This window comes from Prionailurus viverrinus, chromosome B1 (assembly GCF_022837055.1).
Source record: "Prionailurus viverrinus isolate Anna chromosome B1, UM_Priviv_1.0, whole genome shotgun sequence".
Classification (NCBI taxonomy): domain Eukaryota; kingdom Metazoa; phylum Chordata; class Mammalia; order Carnivora; family Felidae; genus Prionailurus; species Prionailurus viverrinus.
The window spans coordinates 109,379,906-109,402,219 of record NC_062564.1 but is presented as its reverse complement, the minus strand read 5'-3'; the positions used below and the strand labels follow the sequence as shown (position 1 = coordinate 109,402,219).

Here is a 22,314-nt window from a genome sequence, read left to right as displayed (position 1 = left end):
AATTGAACTATTAATGTGTTTCTAACTGATTTTGGAACCATTTGCAGACAACTTTTAATTGCTAGTTGCCATACTATGGCACTGGGAATTCAACTCTGAAATCAAGAGAAAACTGAACTATAATTTACATTAATGTAAATGTGTTTTTTGAAGTTATATTATTTATTTCCAGGTCTCCATTTCCCCAGCACAGAGGGAAGAAATAGGACAAAGGTAGTATTAATGTGCTGCCAGTAGTGAAGCGTGAACTGGACTATGAACCGTTATCTTACTCTTTTGTATTCTTGGCACCTAGTGCCTGGCACATAGATATTGACCAATAAAAGTTTAACTGTTATTGAATTATTGAAGAAATGAATATGTCTGCAGATTAATTAAGGAAAGTGTACTCAGTCCTTGGTAGTATCAGTATACTTCAGAAGGGAACAGGGCTATAAGAATTATTTTGGAAAAATACCAGGTAAATATTGCATTTTATCTATTGAAATATTGAGGAGAACCAAAGGTCCATTGCTAAGAATTAGATTCTTTAGGCCTCAAATTTATTCATTACCTTATTTTCTTAGAAGAAGCAATTTAGAATAGTTTAAAGTCACAAAGTGAGTATTCAGTGCCTGTAGTTACTTCCTATTCTCTCAGTCTTTTCTGAAAACAAAACAAAACAAAAAAATCTAGGACTTCATGTGGGTCTCTTAGCCTTGTTTTTAAAAATCTGTCTGTGACTCTTAAGAAAGGTACCAAATAAAGGTCCATTGGGATGTTTCAGTTACCGGAGCTGTAAAAACAATCTCAGTGGCATGTAAACAATTTCTTATGTCTATAGAATCTGTAGCTGTAGCTGAGGGATTGAGGTAGCATCCAGCAGAAATGACTTGCCTCTGCTTCTCACATGGTCTGAGGCCTCAGCTGAAGACTTGAGAAGTAAAAGAATCATCTTCAGGCTCATTCAGTCAGATGTTTGACTGTTGATATAAACTATCAGCTGAGACCTTAGTTGTTGTTAGCTAGAACTCTGTGTGTGTGTGTGTGTGTGTGTGTGTGTGTGTTTGAGAGAGAGAGAGCGAGAGAGAGCATATGTGCACTTGTGCAAGTGAGGGAGGGGCAGAGGAGGAGAGAGAGAGAGAGGGAGAGAGAATCTTAAGCAGGCTCCTTGCTCAGCACAGAGCCCGACACAGGGTTCCATCTCATGACCATGAGATCATGACCTGAGCCAAAATCAAGAATCAGACAATCAACTGAGCCTCCCAAGCGCCCCAGGTTAGCTAGAACTATTATTTGTGGCTTCTCCATGTGGCATGTATTTGCTCAGAGCTCATAACATGGTGATTGGGCATGAAGGGTGCATGTTCCAAGAGAGAAACAAGTGGCATCTCTATCCTTTCTGATGACCTAGCTTTTAATGTCACGTAGCATTACTTCTACTATATTGATCAAAGAAGACACAAGCCTGCCCAGATTCAAGGGGTGTGGATACAAACAACCTCATTGGTGGGAAGTAGCAAGGTTCTGAAAACACATGTGGGACTGCAGTCATTGCTTTATTGTACACAGTTTCCATGTCTTTTGCTAAAATTTTCACATATGATTAATAATTTATAGCTATCTTGAGTACTTTTACCAAAGAGACTATCTACCAGTTCCTTGTATCTACTTAAAAAAACATCTACAGTTGGGGCGCCTGGGTGGCTCAGTCAGTTAAGTGTCCGATTTTGGCTCAGTTCATGATCTCACCATTCCTGAGTTCTAGCCCTGTGTCAGGCTCTGTGCTGACAGCTCAGGGCCTGGAGCCCGCTTCAGATTCTGCGTCTCCCTCTCTCTCGGCCCCTCCCCTGCTCACACTGTGTCTCTCTCTCTCTCAAAAATAAACATTAAAAAAAATCTATAGTTAAATGTGTCAAACAGATGCTGAAATTGATGGAGGGAAGTTTAAATTTAAAAGTGAAAATTCATAGCTTTATTTGTGTTTCTCAGTGAGGCGTTACACATTTGTTAATATTTTGGAGAGTGAATACTGAGGATTTATAATAAAATGAGATGGTAAAAGGAGTAAGAAGACTACATTCTTCTCTTACACAAGTAAATAATGAATACTCGGCTTCTAGGTAATTTTTTCCAGTTTCTTTTTGCTATATGCTATTTACTTTTTCTATTGCATTTAATTTTCTTTTTTTCTTTTTTTTTTTAAATTTTTTTTTTCAACGTTTATTTATTTTTGGGACAGAGAGAGACAGAGCATGAACGGGGGTGGGGCAGAGAGAGAGGGAGACACAGAATCGGAAGCAGGCTCCAGGCTCTGAGACATCAGCCCAGAGCCTGACGCGGGGCTCGAACTCACGGACCGCGAGATCGTGACCTGGCTGAAGTCGGACGCTTAACCGACTGCGCCACCCAGGCGCCCCAATTGCATTTAATTTTAATCTAAGGCATCTTAGTTAACGCAAATAGCAATGGCATACTTTATAGTTCTAAACTATAATATGTGATTGAACAGGAAGTTACAGGAGATATTTTATACAGGAATTGTTGAATTCTAAGAAATACCAAAATTGATATGACTTCCCTTCCCCAAACTTCCTTTTTTGTTGTTTTTTATTCTCTTCTTTTGGGCTAGGTGCTGATTTTGCTTGTCAGGAAGTTCGTTTCTGTCTGAACAGTGCTGAATTTTCAGGGCTATGCTCAGGCACTTCTGCTCAGCTCGAAGGTGGTCTGGAGAATCCTAGCATGGGACTTCCATGCAGATTAAGTTGGACTAGTTCTGGAATTAGGGCAGTGGTCATTTTGATACTTTGATTTTGTTTGGGATCCTCCCTAAAGGAACCAGATTGAATAGGGGATGCAATAGATCTTCTGGACCAGAGCTGTATGCATGTACCATCAATTCTTACATTCCAACTAACTGAACTAGTGGATCATGTTTTCAATGGTGCTGGAACAGAAATATAACTAATTTATCCTGCTAATTATTCTAGACCCCGAGCCTCCTTTTTCTCACTCCTCCTTAACAATTAAGGTAATTCCTTTGTCATATTCTCTTTGGAAGAAAGATAATAAAGAGACCACTCATTGCCTGTTGTCCAAAACACTTATGTGTTTCCTCTTGATGTAGTTGAGGCACAAAGCTATATCTGTCGCTCACTTTTCCCTCCCAAGTTTCCTATTTCCCACTGCTTTCTAGATAGTTCCACTTAGAACAGAAGTGGAAATCTCAAATTCGTTATGTTTAGCTATAAACTCTTCTTACCCCCCTCAGATCCACTTCTTGGTTAATTCTATAATTATTCCAAGCCAGAAGTCTGACTATCATGCTAACCACCCCCTCTTCTCAAGTTCTCACTAAGTCTTTGGTTCTAATAAACACTTAAAACATACTCATTCCTTACTCTTCTGACCAGCACATTCTGGTTTAGACCCTCATCTTGTCCTCTATCTCCTCATCTCTTCTAAACATCCCATGATAATTTCTCCTTGTATGAATTTCGCTTTAGTACAGCCTCAATCTGCCTCACTCATCTGCCTCAATCCCAGACATGGATTGTGCCTTGTTCATTGTGTCTCTGTGGCATAACAATGTGATTGTCACAACGCAAGTTTTTCCTGGGAGGGAAGAAGACAGACAGATAAACTGGCTGGCACACCTACCTTTATTTTTTTCCAAGCAAGTTACGTAAGTTAGTAGCTAAATTTGAATTTAAAAAATGAGACTTTTTTTTTTAAGTTTATTTATTTATTTTGAGAGAGAGCATAAACTGGGTAGAGGCAGAGGGAGGCGGCAGGGGGAGAAAGAGAATCTGCACTAACAGTGCAGAGCTAACGTGGGGCTCAAACTCACAAACTGAGATCATGACCTGAGCTGAAACCAAGATCAGATCCTGAACTGACTGAGCCACCCAGGTGCCCCAAAAATGAGACATTTCTTTAAATACTCACCATTCTCTGTGTTGGCTCAAATTCTAGGGAAAACACAGTCTTATTTACTTAATTACCTGAAAGAAAAAAAATAAAGCAATGTATTTATCTTTTTAGATGTAGATTACTGTTAGCTTTCTTGATTTCTTAAAATAAGTAGTGAGCACCAAAAAGAAAGGAAGTCTTGTATGTAAATTCACAAGTGAGGTGGATTAGTGTCCTGGGAGAGAGCATGTCTCACAGAGGAGATCAACAGAGATCAAAGATATTTACCAAATATATATTTGGTGTTTATATATATGCCATCATAGATATTTACCAAAGTCCTGACAAAGGATCACCTTTATCAGGTAAATATCTGTGATGTAAAGAGGAAATCTCAAGCCCCACAAGGTAGGCTATATGTGGAAAAATGAAGAGCAGAGAAGGCAACAACACCTGAAGAGAGGTAAGGATAGAAATATGGCCATATTGTTAAGAATGTAAACTCTCTGAAGACAGAAATTTCTGTCCATATATTCTTTGAAATGTCTCGAGTACCAAAAGAATATCAGGTATGGTGCATAGCAGGTGTTCAGTAGTATTTGCAAAATTAATGAATGGACTTTGAAACCCAGCTAACTTATTGGGATACTGTCCGATAGCCATGACTTTTTTTTTTCCCTAACAAAACTTAGAACAGGTAGCTGACAACAGCTTGTTGAGGAAAGAATGTTCCGGAATCACATCTCTATGCTCAGATGCGTAGCGTACTCAGAAAACATATGCCTCCTCTTTCTGGATCTTCATTCCTCTCCTCCAATCTCATTCTCTGTTGCAAATAAGCATACTTAAATCTCTCTCATTCTCCCTAAATCTCTGGATTTTTAATTTCCTTTTGTAACAAAGAAAGATATCGATGTCACTTTTTTTGGGGGGGCGGATTTTTTTTTTCTAGTGAGATTTTCATTGTTTTATACCCAGTGGTTACTTGATTTCAAGGTCTTAAGAACCTTGAAAGCTTAACTTTCTTCAAAGTCAAATCAGGGTTTCAAATTTTGCCTACTTTTCATTATAACTGTAATGGCAAAAATTTAAAGCCTTATGAGAAAGAAAAAAAGATACTGTAGAATCTCAGTGGAAATGAATATGCCTTTCTATAGGTTGTGCATTCTCCTGAATATTGTGTGTTAATAAAAAAATCATCTGCCAAGGTTTTTAAAAATTCGAACCATCACCTTGACACTTCTCTCCTCACTGTATTGCTTTAGGTTAGCTGTGGCTTAAGCCTCTTGGATAATCTTGGAAATCATTTGAATATTCTGAAAAACTGACAGCTGGATTTGATACTGCATGTAAAACATTTTTTGTGTGTGTTACTTCTCATTTGTTTGTACCAGCTTTATCCTGAAGAATCGAAAACATGGTGAATAGAGTATAATGGAGAGGAAATTTCTTGGTGCAGAATGACTTTTTTCTTTCCTTGTCTCAACGTGGCCATTATTTCAGTCCCTAGTCAGTCTACTGCTTATCAGACACCCTGTCTGGGGGAAAATAGCGGTAATTTTTATTTAACAAAGCACTTTTATATATTTGATCTCATTTAATCTTTGCAATGTCCTTGTGAACATTATCAGCACTTTTAAAGATGAGAAATCTGGGCTTGAGAGAGAATAGGCAACTTGATTGAGAGCACACAGATAACTGAACAACTGAGGTTTGAACCAAATCCCTGGCTGATCAAATCAGTGAAGACAATGGTTGGGACGTGGCACTGTGAATGGTAGGTAACTTCTGTATTTTCAGTGGTATTTTTTGTTGTCATTTAGTAAGTTTTGGCTAACTATTTTAGCAGAAGCCAACAATCAAGTATGATGCCCCACAATGTTTTTTAAGCATTTTATATCAAACTGTTCATTATTATCTTAACTACCGAGTTTTGCAAAATGAGTATTGCAATTCTCTGCAGCCCACCTGACCAAAGCGGAACATTCTTTATGTCAGATACTTTAAAATGGGAAAAGAGGCCTATTGATGTTGGTGTTGGAAACAAGAAAAAAGGTCTCTCTTCTCCCGTCGTCATCTCTGTGTAGGATTCTCTCACAGCCCAGGCATTCTTCATCTCAGAATGGACGAGGCTGACAAAGGATGCAGTGTTACTGCTTTCTCAACAGCGCTGGGCCCCACTCAAGGCTCTTATTTTGTGGGGAGAGAAGAGAGTAGGTTTGGGTCACAGGCTGCCATCAGGACAGATGTAATGTTAATTAACCACAGCAGCACAGTCTGTCCCCAGGTCTCTGAGAGCAGTGAAAGGTCTCCCTCAGGGTCTCCAGATTCTGGTGCCTCAGAATGAAGCCTAGACAGGACAGAGGTGGGCCTGCACTAGCCAGCTTTTAATTAGTTATTCTTCCATTGATTCTGAAGTGATTATCTTTTTAAAATCTGCTTTTAGGGGCGCCTGGGTGGCTCAGTTGGCTGAGCATCTGACTTCGGCTCAGATCAGGATCTCGTGTTTCCTGAGTTCGAGTGCCGCACAGGCTCTGTGCTGACAGCTCAGAGCCTGGAGCCTGCTTCTGATTCTGTGTCTCCCTCTCTCTCTGACCCTCCCCTGCTCACGCTGTGTCTCTCTCTCTGATATAAAATAAAAACATGAAAAAAATCTGCTTTTACATATCTGGAATTGGGCTGTGTTTTACATTGGCCACAACTAATAGGAAGTTTGCTGTTTGTTTTTGGATAGGGGGCTAAGTATATTAAAAAATGATTGTTTTCTCCAAATGTCTCAAGATCTTCCTTTTTTCTTACTCCTTTTACTATTTTTCTTCTTACTCCTTCTTTTATTTTTTTTCACATCCTTCATTTCTTGGTATTTGTCATGTCAAAGTATTATGTACAATTATTGAAAATGTCACACTGTGGGAGTACTTGCTCCCCCAGCCAAACTCTGGGAGTTCTCTTGGTTCCAGTTCCAGCCCATGTCCAGTGTCACAGAGCCAGGCTCCTTCACCCTGGCTTGTCCTGAACAGCTCTCCAGGGAGGGAACAGGGGACAGTGCCTTATTCTCCCTACCACCAAGTCAAGGCACCTGGGGAAACGAAATCAGGCAGTACTAGAAAACAAATCTTTGTGTGTCCAGGTCAGGATTATAAAAGATAAAGAAAGGAAATACATTAACATGCAGCATTTGATTTTGATAAATATATTATCCATATTTCCTTATTCCACCTTTTCTCATAAAGGACTTAAGACCATTTAACCCTGAAAAAAGATAAAGTGATTATTTTTATTGTGACGTTCTCTTCTCAAAAGCTATATGTGTGTGTGTGTGTGTGTGTGTATATGTATATATATAAATATAATTATTTTATAGCAAAATCATAAGTATGTAAATGATTATTTTAATTGTATAGGGATGGAAATATTCATAGTAATATAGTGAGGGAAGCACCTGTGTGTACTACTGATTCCCTGCTTAATGTTTGATCCATTATTGTGATAATTTTGATTTCATTTGCATTTGGAAAATGATAGAGTTCTACCCCTAGACAAGGAGCAGGAAATACCATAGTGATAGACTGTGGGTTTGACCTGTCATGACGGTTGGAAGCCTGCGGAATACTCTTCGGAGACCAGACATCCGTGCTCCGTTCTCGCTATGCCATCTAGTGGAGCAGTGTGCTTGCTACCCGTGTGCGGGCAGAGGACTGAATGCGATTTTTTAACTTACATGGTATGTTTATTCTGTAACATGTATGCACAAATACTGGCAACATACATAAGAAGTGGTACTGCTAGTAAGTGGCAGGTAATGTGTTCAAAGAGTCCTTAAAAAAGCTGCTACATACAAGAATAACTAGTAACATCCCCAGGATGAAAATTAACGAGAGAAACCTAACACTGCAGATACGAACATGTATTATAAAATAACAATAAATAAATCTCGTTGGCACTGGCACAGGATCAATAGGACAGGATAGAATTCAGAAATCCACTGAGCAGGTGGCATTTTATGTAAATGAGGACAAGAATAGCTATCCATTGGGTTATAAATAAAGATGGATCCCAGCCTCATTCTTTCCTCCAAAAAGAGAGTCTAGATGATGAAGGGTTGAAAATTCAAGAAATGAAGCTATCAAACTAAAAGAAACTATGGGTATTTAAAAGATAATCTTAATGTGGGAAAACTTTTCTAAATGTGTCAATAGGCCCAGAAGCCATTTAGGAAAAGATGTTTTATCCTTAGAGCAAAACAAAAAAGTTGACAGAAAATTATAAAATAATAATACTTAAAGGTAAATACTGTATTCAATTCTTTAAGTCAAAATAAATTAATATGTTGACATCATCTAACAGAGTGCTGTGTAAAGAAGAGAGAGAATAAGAGGTAAAAGCAATTTGAATTTGTGTTTCTCTGGCTAGCATGTGAGGCTAGGCATCTTTCCATGTGAATGCCATTTGTTTTCCTTCCATGAAATGGGTGTTTCCTGACATTGTTCCTGGAAGTTCTTTTTTTCATTATTTTGTTTTGGATATCAATCTTTTATTATGTATATTGAAACTATTTCTGCATATTATTATTATTATTATGCTTTTTTAAAGTGTCCTTTACTCTCTGGAAGTTTTATTGTTCTGTATTCAGATCTGTCAGTATTTTCTTTATGACTTCTGGGATTTGTGACTGGACCAGGAAGGCCTTCCTTGCCCAGAATAAAATTATCTAATTGGGGGAGTTTTTTTCAAGTGCTTCATATATTTTCTTTTTTTTTTTTAATTTTTTTTTTTCCAATGTTTATTTATTTTGGGACAGAGAGAGACAGAGCATGAACGGGGGAGGGGCAGAGAGAGAGGGAGACACAGAATCGGAAGCAGGCTCCAGGCTCTGAGCCATCAGCCCAGAGCCCGACGCGGGCTCGAACTCACGGACCGCGAGATCGTGACCTGGCTGAAGTCGGACGCTTAACCGACTGCGCCACCCAGGCGCCCCTCAAGTGCTTCATATATTTTCATTCAAAATGGCTTTTTAATTCTTCTCTAATTTATATTAGTGGAGAGATCTAAACTCATTTTGTCTAAGTCAGCGGTAGATGACTCTTTTCTGAGGAAACTGCTCAGTCTCTGAGTGCACAGCAGTCTGGCACTGCCTGCCACCCTCATTCCTCGCTCTTCTCCTTAAACCGGACATTTCATCGAGATGGCTCTAAATTCTAGAGTGCATTTTAATATCTACAAGGAAAATTTTCTTTTCCTGTTCTTTTTCAAAACCTTCTTGGCCTTTCTTATACATTTTCTTTTCCAGAATAATTTTGGATTCAGCTCTAGTTTCATAGCAGTCCTCTTGAAATGTAGGCTGGGAATGCAGTGAACTTAAAAAATATCATTTCCCTAATATTGATGTTTCCTTCTTGGCGCATGTCACATCTCTCCACCTATTCAGTTTTTCTCTTTTGTCCTTCAGTAAACTGTTCTTCATGCACGTCTTGTGCATTTTGTTAGGTTTACTCTACTCTTATGTATGATTTTTGTTGATACAGTAAATGAAGTGTTTTTTATTTTTATTTTTTTACTCTAAGTTTTTAACTTCAGGGGAACATTCTAAAGTACCTTTATTTTAACTGTTAAATTTCTGAAATTGTTTTTTTTTTTTTGCATTGAACACATTTATTGTAAAGGTTATTATTTTTTAAAAGAGTTGTTATAAAATCGATTTGCACTTTATAAGTGATGGGGTCTTAAATTCCAGAAAATACTGTATATGTCTATAGAGGCAAGATGCCACCTGGGAACTCTCATCCCTTGGAGAGCCAGGCATACCTTTCATGAAGTTCCAGTTCCAAAGTCTTCACCATGAGCTCAGCAAATTCGGGATCTCTGCAGACGCTGGCTCCTTCAGCTCTTCATGCAGCCTGAATATCACCCTCATTAGCCACACCCAAAACTCAGTTGGTGTTTTGTGGGAACATTTTATGTTTTAGGTTCCCACAAAATATCAGTCACACCAAACGTTCTGTGAATTTAGGCTGAGGATGGGAGATCAAGGGAGGAGCTGGTTATGTCCAGGAGACCAGTGTCAGGCTCACTGTCTCTTGACCTCTGACCTTTCGCTTCCCCTCTTCCTTCAGTCCCCAAGAATAGCAGTTTAGAAGTCACCTTGAGGCCTCAATTTTAAGCCAAGTGGAGTATTATCTTCCAAAAATACTGAGTGCTTTTCCTGCAGGGAACTCGAATAAGTAAAATTTTCTCTGCTCCCTTTCATATCAGTGAAAGCTATTTACTTGAATTGTAAATGTATTGTAAATGGTTAATGCGTATGGTTAGAAAAAATCTGGAAAATACATTAATGGATTTTATTTTATATCACATAGAACAAAGAACAAATAACTGAAGTATTTATTGCATAGAGTCCATTGAAACTCAAAGACCTTTTAAGTCCTTGGGAAACAAATTTTAAATAACATTATTACTGTAAGGCTTAGTATATCTGAATGTAAGCTTTTTTTTTTTTAAATGGCATTGACCCTGAAATATTAATCTTTAGAGAATTGGGTAGTAGGTGATAAAGTGCTTGAAGACGAACCATAGGGATAAAACATAGTATTCAAGTCATTCTACCGTGCAGCATTTATATTTGTTTTAAGTACATCCGGCTTAGGACTGAATCTAAAATGAAAATTTTAAATCAGTTTGCTCTTGTTTCTTACTTTGAATCCACAGATAACACTGTTATATTTTCAGCACATGTGCTGTTCTTGGTAAATGGAGTAGAATACAAATTGAAAACTTTAATAATTACAGCTTGTTTTAATCAGGAGCTAGAAGGGTGTGCCCCCTTCTGTCTTCATCCCAGTTATCTGGTGACACTATTCACTAACTCATTTTGGGCATAAAATGTGGTCCCCTCTTCCCTGTTAAGAATGAGTACTATAGAGCTGTTAATACAGATATCATTAAGTGATTTTACAAAAAGGGGGGAAAAAAGAAAACAAAGAAAAGGAAGACATGTTGGGGCCTGATGTGCCATATAGATATTTTGTTTTGAGCTATGCAGTGATGTCATTGTGATGATACTTCTTCCCTTGCAGTTAACTCCCAGCCGCAAATCAGGGTATACCAGAAAGTGATGTGAAATGCAAAAGGCATGGGCTACACTGTAGTAATTCATTCATCCTGAACGAGAGACCCGCAGGGTCTGGAGATGGAACTGTGATGGCTCACTCTGCACATTATGAATTCAGAGTGGGTCTGGCCTTTTGTCATGCCTGTATTATGGCAAAGGTGTTGTGTATGGACAACACATTTGTTTTCCTCGTAGTGGAATTATGTGTTCCTCTCAGTGCTGTGGCTCTATTAGTTTTCATATGGGAAAGTGATGCTCGATGTCTTTGACAAAGACTTATTCAAAGGGATAACTTACCATAAAAACAAGTTTGTGCCTACAGAGCAAAACAAAGCAAGGATAGTATCCCTTAAAACTGACTGCTTTCATTTTCAGTGTAAATCAACCATACTGGCAAAACTCTGTTAATGTGTCCTCCTCCAAAATGAGTGAGTCCTACAATGTTAGAATTGTCCCTCCTTAACATTGGATCTGCTATGGCCCAGCATGTGTTGGGTGTTGAAGGACAGGTTTGAGAATTTAGCATTTTCCCACACAACGAGGGAGAATAGCAACCACTGGACATCTCCAGAACCCCTGGATGCCTCACGATAGCACATGTATGATCTGTGTTCTGTATGAGTTAGAGAGATATTTAGAGAAATGATAAAATTCATTAGGCCTATGGATCTTTGGAACTATTAGCAGATTCCTTCTCTTTCTTATCATAATACAGTATGAGTCCACAGATGAAAATTACCAAGTGTAGACCAAATGGAGTAGAATATAAATTGAAAGCTTTAATAATTCTTTTACAGTTATTTTACAGCCCACTCCTTTTATTTTTAATGTTAATTTATTTTTGAGAGAGAGAGAAAGCATGAGCAGGGGAGGGGCAGAGAGAGAGGAGGCAGGGGATCCTCAGTGGGCTCTGTGCTGACAGCAGAGAGCACGATGTGGGGCTCGAAATCACAAACCGTGAGATGATGACCTGAGCCGAAGTCAACTGACCAAGCCACCCAGGTGCCCCGAAGTCAGCCCATTCCTAAAATAAAATCTTCCTGGATGGGGGTGGTCATTCATGTTTTTGTTGTATGTCCAGTCCACATCTTTCACTTGTATCCTTATGCAGATTTATCCCTGACCATGTTTTAAACATTAGTTTTAATTTTTTGACTGAGATCTGAGGCCATTAGCTGCTGATTTGTTGTTGTTATTTGTCTGTCTTATCAAAGTAACTGTGTGCCCTCTTTATTTCTGTTAGCGTTGTCAGATGAAATATCTTAAACAAAAACAGTTATTTAAAGGAAAGCTTTGTATCCTCTACTTACTAATCGTTTAAGATTACCTGAAGGCTTTTTAAAAACTGGGCTGTTGATGATGCTGATTACGAAATATATTGGCCTTTCATAAAATTAACTGCTGCATTTTGATTTACAGGATCTGCAAATGTGGGTAAATGGTGCTAATGAACATGGCTTTGTCCTCGTGTCTTTCGGAGCTGGTGTCAAGTATCTTTCAGAAGACATTGCTAACAAACTGGCTGGAGCTCTGGGGAGATTGCCCCAAAAAGTGATTTGGAGGTAAGGTAATAGCATCAACTGTTTCTTCACTGTGTATTTTTGTTATCCCCTTGCTTAACTTGCAGGGCCCTGTAAAGCTAGCACATTGGTTCCCCAGCAAGATTAGCAGGAGCTTCTCCTAACTTTTCATTTTTGTTTCTTAGTGTATCGAAATCTAGCGACTAATTTATAAGACTCTGTGATGGATAAAGAAAGAGACATCAAGCCTTGGAGCATAGGAAGAAAATATGATGCAAGGGCGCCTGGGTGGCTCAGGGGGTTAAGTGTCCGACTCCATTTTGGCTCAGGTCACCATCTCACAGTTTGTGAGAGTGAGCCCCCCATTGGGCCCTGTGCTGACAGCGTGGAGCCTGCTTGGAATTCTCTCTCCTCCCCATCTCTCTGCCTCTCTCTCTCTCTCTCTCAAAATAAAATTTAAAAACATTAAAAAATCTTCAAGAAAAAAAGAAAATATGATGCAGAATGATTTATCCTTGTGTCAGATGCATTTTTTATGTTATCCTAAGCTTTATATCCTTATTTACCCTTCTGTTAGTGTCATTTAAAAAGTTGTTTTAATTACATGCATTTCTATATACTTTCTACATACCTGCAAATCAGTGTTGGAATGAGGTAGAAAATGATAGATGAATGCATAAATAGGCAAAATATTTCATGGAACCTTTTGTCCTCTATAAATGCTTTTTATTTCTTTTACCCCCCCCCCAAAAAAAAATATAGGCCTTAAAACCACAATAACTTGCCAGTTAATGCTGGTTAAAACAGATCCTTAGATTACCCCACTTCCCAACAAGTGTCTGTGTCAGTCCACCATGTAAAAATCCGACGTGAACACTATTTACCATGTATTTATTTAGTACCTACCAGTGCCGCTGGGATCTGGGGATACAGCAGTGAACATCACCCCCCCAAGTCTCAAGCTGTTACAAGTAGGGTCTGAGTAATATGTCTTTTTCCTTTATAACAATGGTGTAAGGATTAGCTCCCACTTTTCCTGCCTGAGCTATGAAATGGATACATATTTTATTCCAACTGTTTAGGACTTCTTCCTTTGGATGCCAGATCTATTGCATTTCCTCTAAGGGCTTAACCCAGAAAGCACCCTTCTGCTTCATTTAGGACAGTTTGTGTCTGCTCAGTTCAGACTCGTGTCGTTCTCTCAGTTGTGAAGTATGTTCATGGTTTATCTTTCATAGATCAAGGCACTAAATGACTTAATTATAAACTCTGCCCCACGGAGTGCCTGTCACTGGGGCCAAGCTGGAGGAGAGTGCTTTCTGGTTTCTTTCAATTCTCACACCTTCCCGTAGGCTCCACGTGTCGAAGATCGGAGCTATAGACTGCTTAGTGGTGGCCCTCCCAGCTTTTTCATGTTTCTCTTTCTGGGTTCTGCTGGAGAGTGACTTTCTAGCCCAGGCTTATTTACATGCTTCTCACCTCCAGCCCCCATCTCTGTGATGGGGTGAGAAGAGCCGAAAGAAAATAGATCTCAGTATGAGAGTGTTTTTTATTTCTCTCACAATCAATGAAAATGTGAAAAAGAAACATAATTAAAATTTTGTTGTTAGTAAAGCCTGGTTTCCTTCTTAAGATAGCAATAAAAGATCATTTAACATTTATTTTAAATCTAATAATTTAAGCACAGAGTCCATACTGAGAGTAAAGTTCGGTTTTTGAAAGATTCATTGTCTGATGTACATTTTAGGTTTTCTGGAACCAAACCAAAGAATCTAGGAAACAACACTAAGCTCATAGAATGGTTACCACAAAATGACTTGCTTGGTAAGTCAGTGACACGTGGGTACTTACTTGGCATTTAGATTTTAACTGAGTAAATGTGATTTTTGTATTTGAGCAGTTTATACAATATGTGTGTAGTTTATGGTAGAGTCACTAGAATACCTAGTATCTCATGTTAGATTTCAAACCAACAAGTCAGATCTTTCTTTGTTGGAAAATGATTTGTAAAATATAATCATTTTATGGCTGTAAATTAAGGTTTTTAGACCAGTCAGCAATTTTAATTTTCTGGAAAATATGCTTAATAAGGTATATAAACCAGCAGTGGATAAAGTTATACCTGATTAGACTAATCAGCTAAAGGTAGTAAAATTAAAACAGTGAAAATGTAGATTTGTGTTATAATTGTATTACAGATGTATCTGACTAACCTGAGAAGTTCAAAGTTACTCATATGATTGAAACTAAAAAGGTCAAGAAAACATTTAATTCATCTTACCTTTATTTGTTTCATCTGTTCATTTCCCCTTAAGTCATCAGAAATTTTTGAAACACACATTTATTTATTTATTTATTTATTTGAATTCTGATCCTTAACTAAAAATTAAAATAACAGTTATATGAATTTATTTTAAGATATTTGATCGAATAAATTTAACTCATTTTGTTGTCTTCAATAAGCATTGATAGTAAAACCGTAAAGTAATTTCATTAATTTCTAGCAAAACATGATGCTGTATTAACCTTTAAGATATTAAGGAAATTTTAAAAATGTTATTGATTTGGCAATATTGACATCATTTGTTCAACAATACTAAAATCTAACAGCTATATAAGCTTCTTTAAATTTTAAATTACATTATTAAAAATAGGCTTTGAAAAGTATTTTTTAGAAGCTAAAATGGCCATCCTAAAAACCAGCAAATTGAATTTTGCAACTAAAAAACAGTGAGGAATTTTCTTTATATAATTCCTTTTCATCTAGTTCTTCATATATGTTATTCTATAAATGACAAAATTGAATAAGAAACAGGGCAATTTACCTTCTTAATATTTGTATTTTTTTTTATGTCTTTACTATTATGACTTCAGATTCCATAGAAGGTAGGAAGAAGCAGAGAATTTAAATAAGATAACCTGGACTATCAGCTGTTTCAGTGCAACAGTGTGATGCTGCTCTCTGGGAACATTGAAACTGTTAGCATGGTTTTCTTCTGAGAGCCTCTACAGCAAGGTGTAGCTACTCAGTGGTGCACACCCAATGGCCCTCCCTAAGTTCAGAGCTCTTCTGTGTTCCTCAGAACCTCAGTTCTCTGCCTTTGCCAAGATCAGTGTCCTTTTTTATCATTAGGCATGACTTTATGAGTCCACTGCTGGCTTCTAACAATGATCAGAAGATTCCTCCAGGATGAGAAGTAGGAACCCAATCATTATCTTTCCCCTTTCTTCTTTCCATACTATCCCTTGCCCTCCACACACCAGCACTGTCTTATTTTTCACTGCTGGGCTTTGTGGTAAGGTTTTGTTCAGAGAAAAGGTTTTGCTGCAAAAAAAAAAAAAAGTTTGAAATGCACTGAGAGAGCAGATCCATTAGGTGGGCCGAGTTGAGAAGCCACTTGTAGGCAAAGGTGACACTGAGTAATTCTAATAGACATGGAGTGGGAGAGTCCCTGCACCCTACTGAGACCAAGGTTCTACATACCATTTTATACCTGGTGTGTGTATATTTAAAAGACTTCTATTTCTGCAAGCTGTAATTCCTTTCTGGCCATAGCATACATTTCCTAAGTGCAATGTTTCCTTGTCCTACACTTATACAGGGTTTTCAGTTTCAGTACCTTTTATGAAATATTGGCTGCTCACGAGGGGATCTGTGTTTTGAAATACCTCATTAACTTTGATAAATTGTCTTCCTTTATCCCCATGACAACTCGATGTTACATGATGTTCCATCTCTTACAACTAATTTTTATGTGTCAGTCCCTACTTGTTTATATACCTACTGTGAAATTGGACCCTAAAATTGTGAAGCCAGAAGCTGACATGACTTGAATGTTGTAAATACTTTGTACCATACAGTGTTCCTCCTTGGATAAGCACATAAACTCTTCCTGAACTTTAGGAATCTAGCCCCACATTTTAACATGGTTTTTTTTTTTGTTTTGTTTTCTTAAAAAATGTGTTTTACTTTAAGATAAATGCCTGGGGATCCAGAAGTGGATGTCTGTAGCAGAATGTGGTTGCACCCTGGTATTTTTGGCATTTCTTGCTTTTGTTGACTTCCTATTTAGTATTGGCCTTTTAAATAGATGTTGCTAGCCAGTTGATATTTATGTTTGAGGGAAAGTTGTAATATGCTCTAAAAAGCTATAGATTTTAAATTTATAAATTTAAAAATGACTCTTAATTGATATATACATCAATTCACTATTTATATAACAAGCATTTTAATTGATATAGGGCAGGAATCAGTGAAATTATGCCTTTAAAAATTCTGTATCTAAAATATATATTTAGTATAGTGTTGACTTTTAAGAGATTTCTGGAAAATCTCTTTTTTAGAGTAATATACAATACCCTAAGTTGTTTTCTTTTTTAATCCTTCTTTAGGGCATTCCAATATTAAAGCCTTCCTGAGCCATGGTGGTTTGAATAGTATTTTTGAAACTATGTATCATGGTGTACCTGTAGTGGGAATCCCACTCTTTGGAGACCACTATGATACTATGACCCGGGTCCAGGCAAAAGGCATGGGGATATTGCTAGAATGGAAGACAGTTACTGAAGGAGAGCTATATGAAGCACTGGTGAAAGTTATCAATAATCCCAGGTGAGTTTACAATGAACATGAAAGCAGATGAAATATATATACCATAGCATATTGTCAATAACCAAGTATTGCCAAGAAGTTGTCAATAAACCAATTATAGGAATATCCTTTACATTCCTGTGTCTAAATCCTTGTGCATGTTTTCTATAATTTTAAAAATAAAAATGGCAAGTATATATATATATATATATAGCCAGCCATGTATGACCTTGAATAATACTCTACCAGGATTTGCCAAATTGAGGGAGAAATTACAGTGGGAACAATCATCAGATCCCTAAAATGTGTCAAATTTTATTTGTTCTTTGTCTCATTTTAATACTCGTAATATCTGCATATCACTATTTTCACTATTCACATTGTAAAGATGAGGCACTTGAAACTCAGAGGGCTTAAGTAATTTGCCCATAGTTGCACTAAGCTATTAGAGTAGATATTTGAACCAGGAATGTCTGATTCCAAAGCTGGTGCTCTTTGTATTGACTGGTGCTAGGTTTCCCTAGGACTGAGTATCACTGAAACACAGAGATTTGTTTTCATAGTTGCAGAACTAGTCTGAATCTTTAGCTTTTTTAATTTTTATTTCTTGAATGTCCCCAGTTAACCACTAAGTTTCAAATAGTCTAGAGAGCTGGCCTGTGTAGTTTTATTTATTTTATTTATTTTTATTTTTTTTTTTAACGTTTATTTTATTTTTGGGACAGAGAGAGACAGAGCATGAACGGGGGAGGGGCAGAGAGAGAGGGAGACACAGAATCAGAAGCAGGCTCCAGGCTCTGAGCCATCAGCCCAGAGCCTGACGCGGGGCTCAAACTCACGGACCGCGAGATCGTGACCTGAGCTAAAGTCGGAGGCTTAACCGACTGAGCCACCCAGGCGCCCCTGGCCTGTGTAGTTTTAAAACAAAGCAGTAGTTTTCCCTATTTTTTCATGACATTTAATTGATCTTGCATTTCAAATGGCAGTAATATTTGGAGGACAATAAGCTTTTTCTATTTTTACCTGGGCATATGGCTTAACACTTGGATTGGGAAACATTGAGATGTTCTAAGAAACAACCAATAATAGGAAAAATTCTCTCATTTAAAATGATGCAGCTTTCATATAAAAGGCTGGGTTCAAGTGCACTGAGGTTCATTGTGCTGCCTTACATGGGCTCAGAGGCAGCCATCATGCTCTGATCTCTTAAAGGATCCAGTGTCTCTTGGTCGCAACTCTGGCATTTGGAGCAATATGTTCTCTAAGACGTGGGGTGCTTGAGTATGGGGATCCCTTTGTCTGTGTTTTATAGCTCTTCTTTTAAAGTTGAGTGTTTTTCAAGTCATGATGTTTTTATGGAAAATGATATATGTCTTTCAGGACTTTTTAGAAAGGTTTGTAGAATGCAGCCCTAAAGCAGAGTTTATGGGGGGATAGTTACAGAGCTACTAAGACTGGATTTGTTCCACAGAGAAAAAGCAAAAGGCTGGATTATCCACATACCGTCATTCTGTCAGTGTTCTTTGAGGTATAAACAGGGCGACACTATAGTCGTAGGTCACATTGCAATGAAATCCCAGTTATGCAATCTTCATGTATCCATAAGTACTCTGATTTCAGAATATTGACTATTTTAGAGGGTATTTTCATTATACATATATACATACATGCATATATATATGTATATATATATGGCTTCATGGTGTTGTTTTTCAACTCCTTGTCCTCTGTTTAATAAGTATAATATTCTCACACCATCCCTTAAACTTATTTTAAATCAGAGGCAGAATTAAATTTTATTGCTAAAAAAAAGGTATTGAGACAAAGTGCTGCATTTTTCTTCATCTCTCCCTTTTAGAATCTAATAAATGTACTCCTCTTCCTGGTTGAGATTCATTGGTTAATGGAATTTAAAAGCATATGGAGAGAAGAAGTATATGTGGGCAAGAGGTGTGGCATAGTATAAAAAAGAGCTGGGGTTCAGAGACAGAAAAACTGGAATCTGAATCTCAACTTTATAATCATAATCAGGTTGCCTAGTCTGTCTAATTTTCATTTCCCTCTTTCAAATTTATTTTATTGCCTTAACATAAGACAGTGTGTTTAAAGCATTTACCACAGTGCTTGGCACATATTAGGTACTTAATAAAGAAAAGTGGCTTTTATTATTTTCCTCATTTTAGAGTGAGAAGGTCTAAAATATAATGAACCTTGTATCTCCATGATCATTCTGTGTTCTCCCTCCACTCCATAGCTACCGTCAGAGGGCCCAGAAGCTTTCAGAAATCCACAAGGATCAACCTGGTCACCCTGTCAATCGGACTGTCTATTGGATAGATTACATTCTTCGTCACAATGGAGCCCATCACCTACGTGCCGCTGTCCATCAAATCTCTTTCTGTCAGTATTTTTTACTGGATATTGCCTTTGTGCTTTTGCTTGGTGCTGCCTTGTTCTATTTCTTCTTGTCCTGGGTGACAAAATTGATCTACAGAAAAATCAAAAGTTTGTGGTCTAGAAATAAGCATAGCACAGTTAATGGACATTACCATAATGGAATCCTCAATGGCAAGTACAAAAGAAATGGCCATATTAAACATGAAAAGAAGGTGAAATGAGCCAACAGCCCACATGATAGTAACCAACCTGTTCAGTCACTGGATTTTTACTGCTATAATTTAGTCTAACAACTACTAAAAGTAAAATGTCAGTAAACAATTCTAACACTCCCTTATTGGATCTTACTAACAGAATTCTGTGGAATTAAGATGGCTGTAAAAAGCACAAACCTAAAATGCAAAAATGTATTTTATTTGAATACTGATATAGAGAGTTTGGGCACTGAACCTTTTAGAAGCCTTAATTATTTAAATCAATTAAGTGACCATGTCAGACCTTAGTTTTGAATCTTGATATGTGTGTGTCCCAGAAGAGGAATGGTTTCTTTTCTCTTAAAAAGATTTGTTTGTGTGCATGTGTGTATGGGTGTATGTTTCCTAATTAAGGGAATTTTTAGCTGGCTGCTTGATATATTTGTTGAAGGTACAACACACTCAAGAATGAAATAGACAGGATCCAAATGTTTCTTTTCTAGAATTTAATATATGTGAACTCAGAACACTACCATGAAAGAACACTTTTCCCTCAAAACTGAATGCAGTAGGAGAAAATGAAAAGATAAATGGCACCTTTTTTGTACTTCTTGGTTCGTTTGTGATAGTTTTTTTTGTTTTGTTTTGCTTTTTATTTTTGTTTTCCTTTTCTTACAGACCGTGGGCACGTCTGGGGGAAAAATACATGCAATTAAGTACATGTATAAGTTGGTTGTCCCATTTTACTTTTATTTTCCCCTTACCAATAATTTGTCTCTAGAAGAATTTTATAGTCCTTTCTATTTCATTTTAGTGAATAACATTATGTTAAATGCATAATTCAGACAAAGCAACAAAGCTCTGACTTTTGTTCAAAGTACTGAAGACTATTGCTTTTATGGCATCTTTAAACAGGGCCGTTTGAATGTTTTTGTAACCGATGGCTTTTTTTATAATGTACCTTTTGAATGTTCAGGTGTTAAGATTTCCAAAGTTTTAACTTTAAAAAACGATCTTCTTCATCCCTTTTGTTGTCTGGGCCACACAATCTATATTTAACATAGGTGCCAACAGTTAATTAAGTGGAGCATTTACAGCTCTCTATACTGGTACCTACTTTGTCTGAGAAGTTTGAGATCTCGTTAACAAATCAAACTTTACATATTACGCAGAAGTGACAGAGAAATTGTATCACTTGTTTATGAAAATGAGTTTCTGTTTCCCTCTTCACTTCTTCACCACCCCACCTCACCCCACCTCAGTAGTGTTTTCCAGTCATTGTGGCTGACATGGAACAGTGACAGTATTCATTTGAGGATAGGGATGCAAGTCACACACATAAAATCAGGACCTCCTGGCTGACCATTCACTAGTTGGCAACTATGAGTTTATTCCATGTCATTCTGTTTACCTAGCATTTGCACTACACATGTTGAGTGTATGCTTTATTTATTCGTAGCTTGAAATCCCATGGCTGACAGCTGAGAGTAGAAATATACATTTACCTAATGACATTCACTAACATGGGAAGAGTTGTGAAAATTCTAGAATGCTGTAAATCCTTGTCATACACTATGACATACAACTTCATTGCACTCCCACCAGGAGCCACTCTCCTGTACTTAGAAATAATGTCACAAGTAGTTTTCTAATGTACAATGCAGACAAACGTACTGCTCTCTGAATACTTGAAGAAATGGTATTATACATATAAGCCTATTAGTTATACCTTTTCACAATCTTATCATTATGTTGCCGTTAAAAGGGAAAAAAGGCACAGGCGATGAATGGTGGGATGGCAACAGGCTTAGAGTGTATGAATGAGTTGATTTTACTTTTTTGGAATTGGATGAAGTTGACAGTAGGCACTCACTGGATGATTAAGCATAAATTAATCTCCACTGTGATAAAAACTTAATAAACATGATTTAAAAATAGAGAAATGTTGTTGGAATAAAATTTTTATTCAGATTTTATTTCACAATGTTATGTATATCCATTATAAACATGTTTCTAAGACATGTCTCCCAACTTTTATATGTGTATATGCGTGTAAAAAACAGTATGTTACCTGTGGGAATATTTTTATTATTATTAAACAGAGGGATTTACCTTATAAGTACATCAACATGGATCTTAAAATTATCCCAGAATTAAAAATGTTAAGTGTAGGTATTTACTGATCACTGTTGTTGGTTTTTTGTTTTTTGTTTTTTTTCTAGAAAGCTTATTGTTAGCCAGTTTTTGGTAAATAGAGTGATTTTAAATTTTCCACATTTGGGCTAGATTCTCTAATAAAGTCAAGTTTTCAAGAAGGTATTTATTCATTTGTTATTTAAAAAGAGCCTCTGCAAATATTTTCATAGCTTGTCATCATCATATCAAATGCAAATGAGACATTGAACCATTTTTCCTCCAGAGCCTTAACTTTTAATATCCCTCCACGTAGACATAGGGGCAGAATTTGGATGCCCAGGATTGGAGGGAGCTAATGTTTGGGTGAAAGCAATGGTTTATGATTGAAGGGGAAGCAAGCTAGAGATTCTTTCCTGGGAATATAGAAACCTTGTGTTACAATATGAAGACCTAGTCTCAGACTCCCAAGTACTGCAT

At 37.3% G+C, this 22,314-nt stretch overlaps 1 protein-coding gene across 3 annotated transcripts in view; it reads left to right on the top strand.

Annotated features, from left to right (window-relative positions):
* Nucleotides 1–21,976, top strand: part of UGT8 (UDP glycosyltransferase 8) — an 87,185-nt gene extending 65,209 nt beyond the window's left edge. For all 3 annotated transcript variants that reach the window (XM_047857510.1, XM_047857511.1, XM_047857509.1), the window contains exons 3-6: nucleotides 12,419–12,561; nucleotides 14,267–14,343; nucleotides 16,912–17,131; nucleotides 19,365–21,976. In XM_047857510.1, the coding sequence (XP_047713466.1) occupies nucleotides 12,419–12,561; nucleotides 14,267–14,343; nucleotides 16,912–17,131; nucleotides 19,365–19,728 (804 nt within the window). In that variant the 3' untranslated portion in view covers nucleotides 19,729–21,976. The remainder of the gene's footprint in view (nucleotides 1–12,418; nucleotides 12,562–14,266; nucleotides 14,344–16,911; nucleotides 17,132–19,364) is intronic.
* The last annotated feature ends 338 nt before the right edge of the window (nucleotides 21,977–22,314 follow it).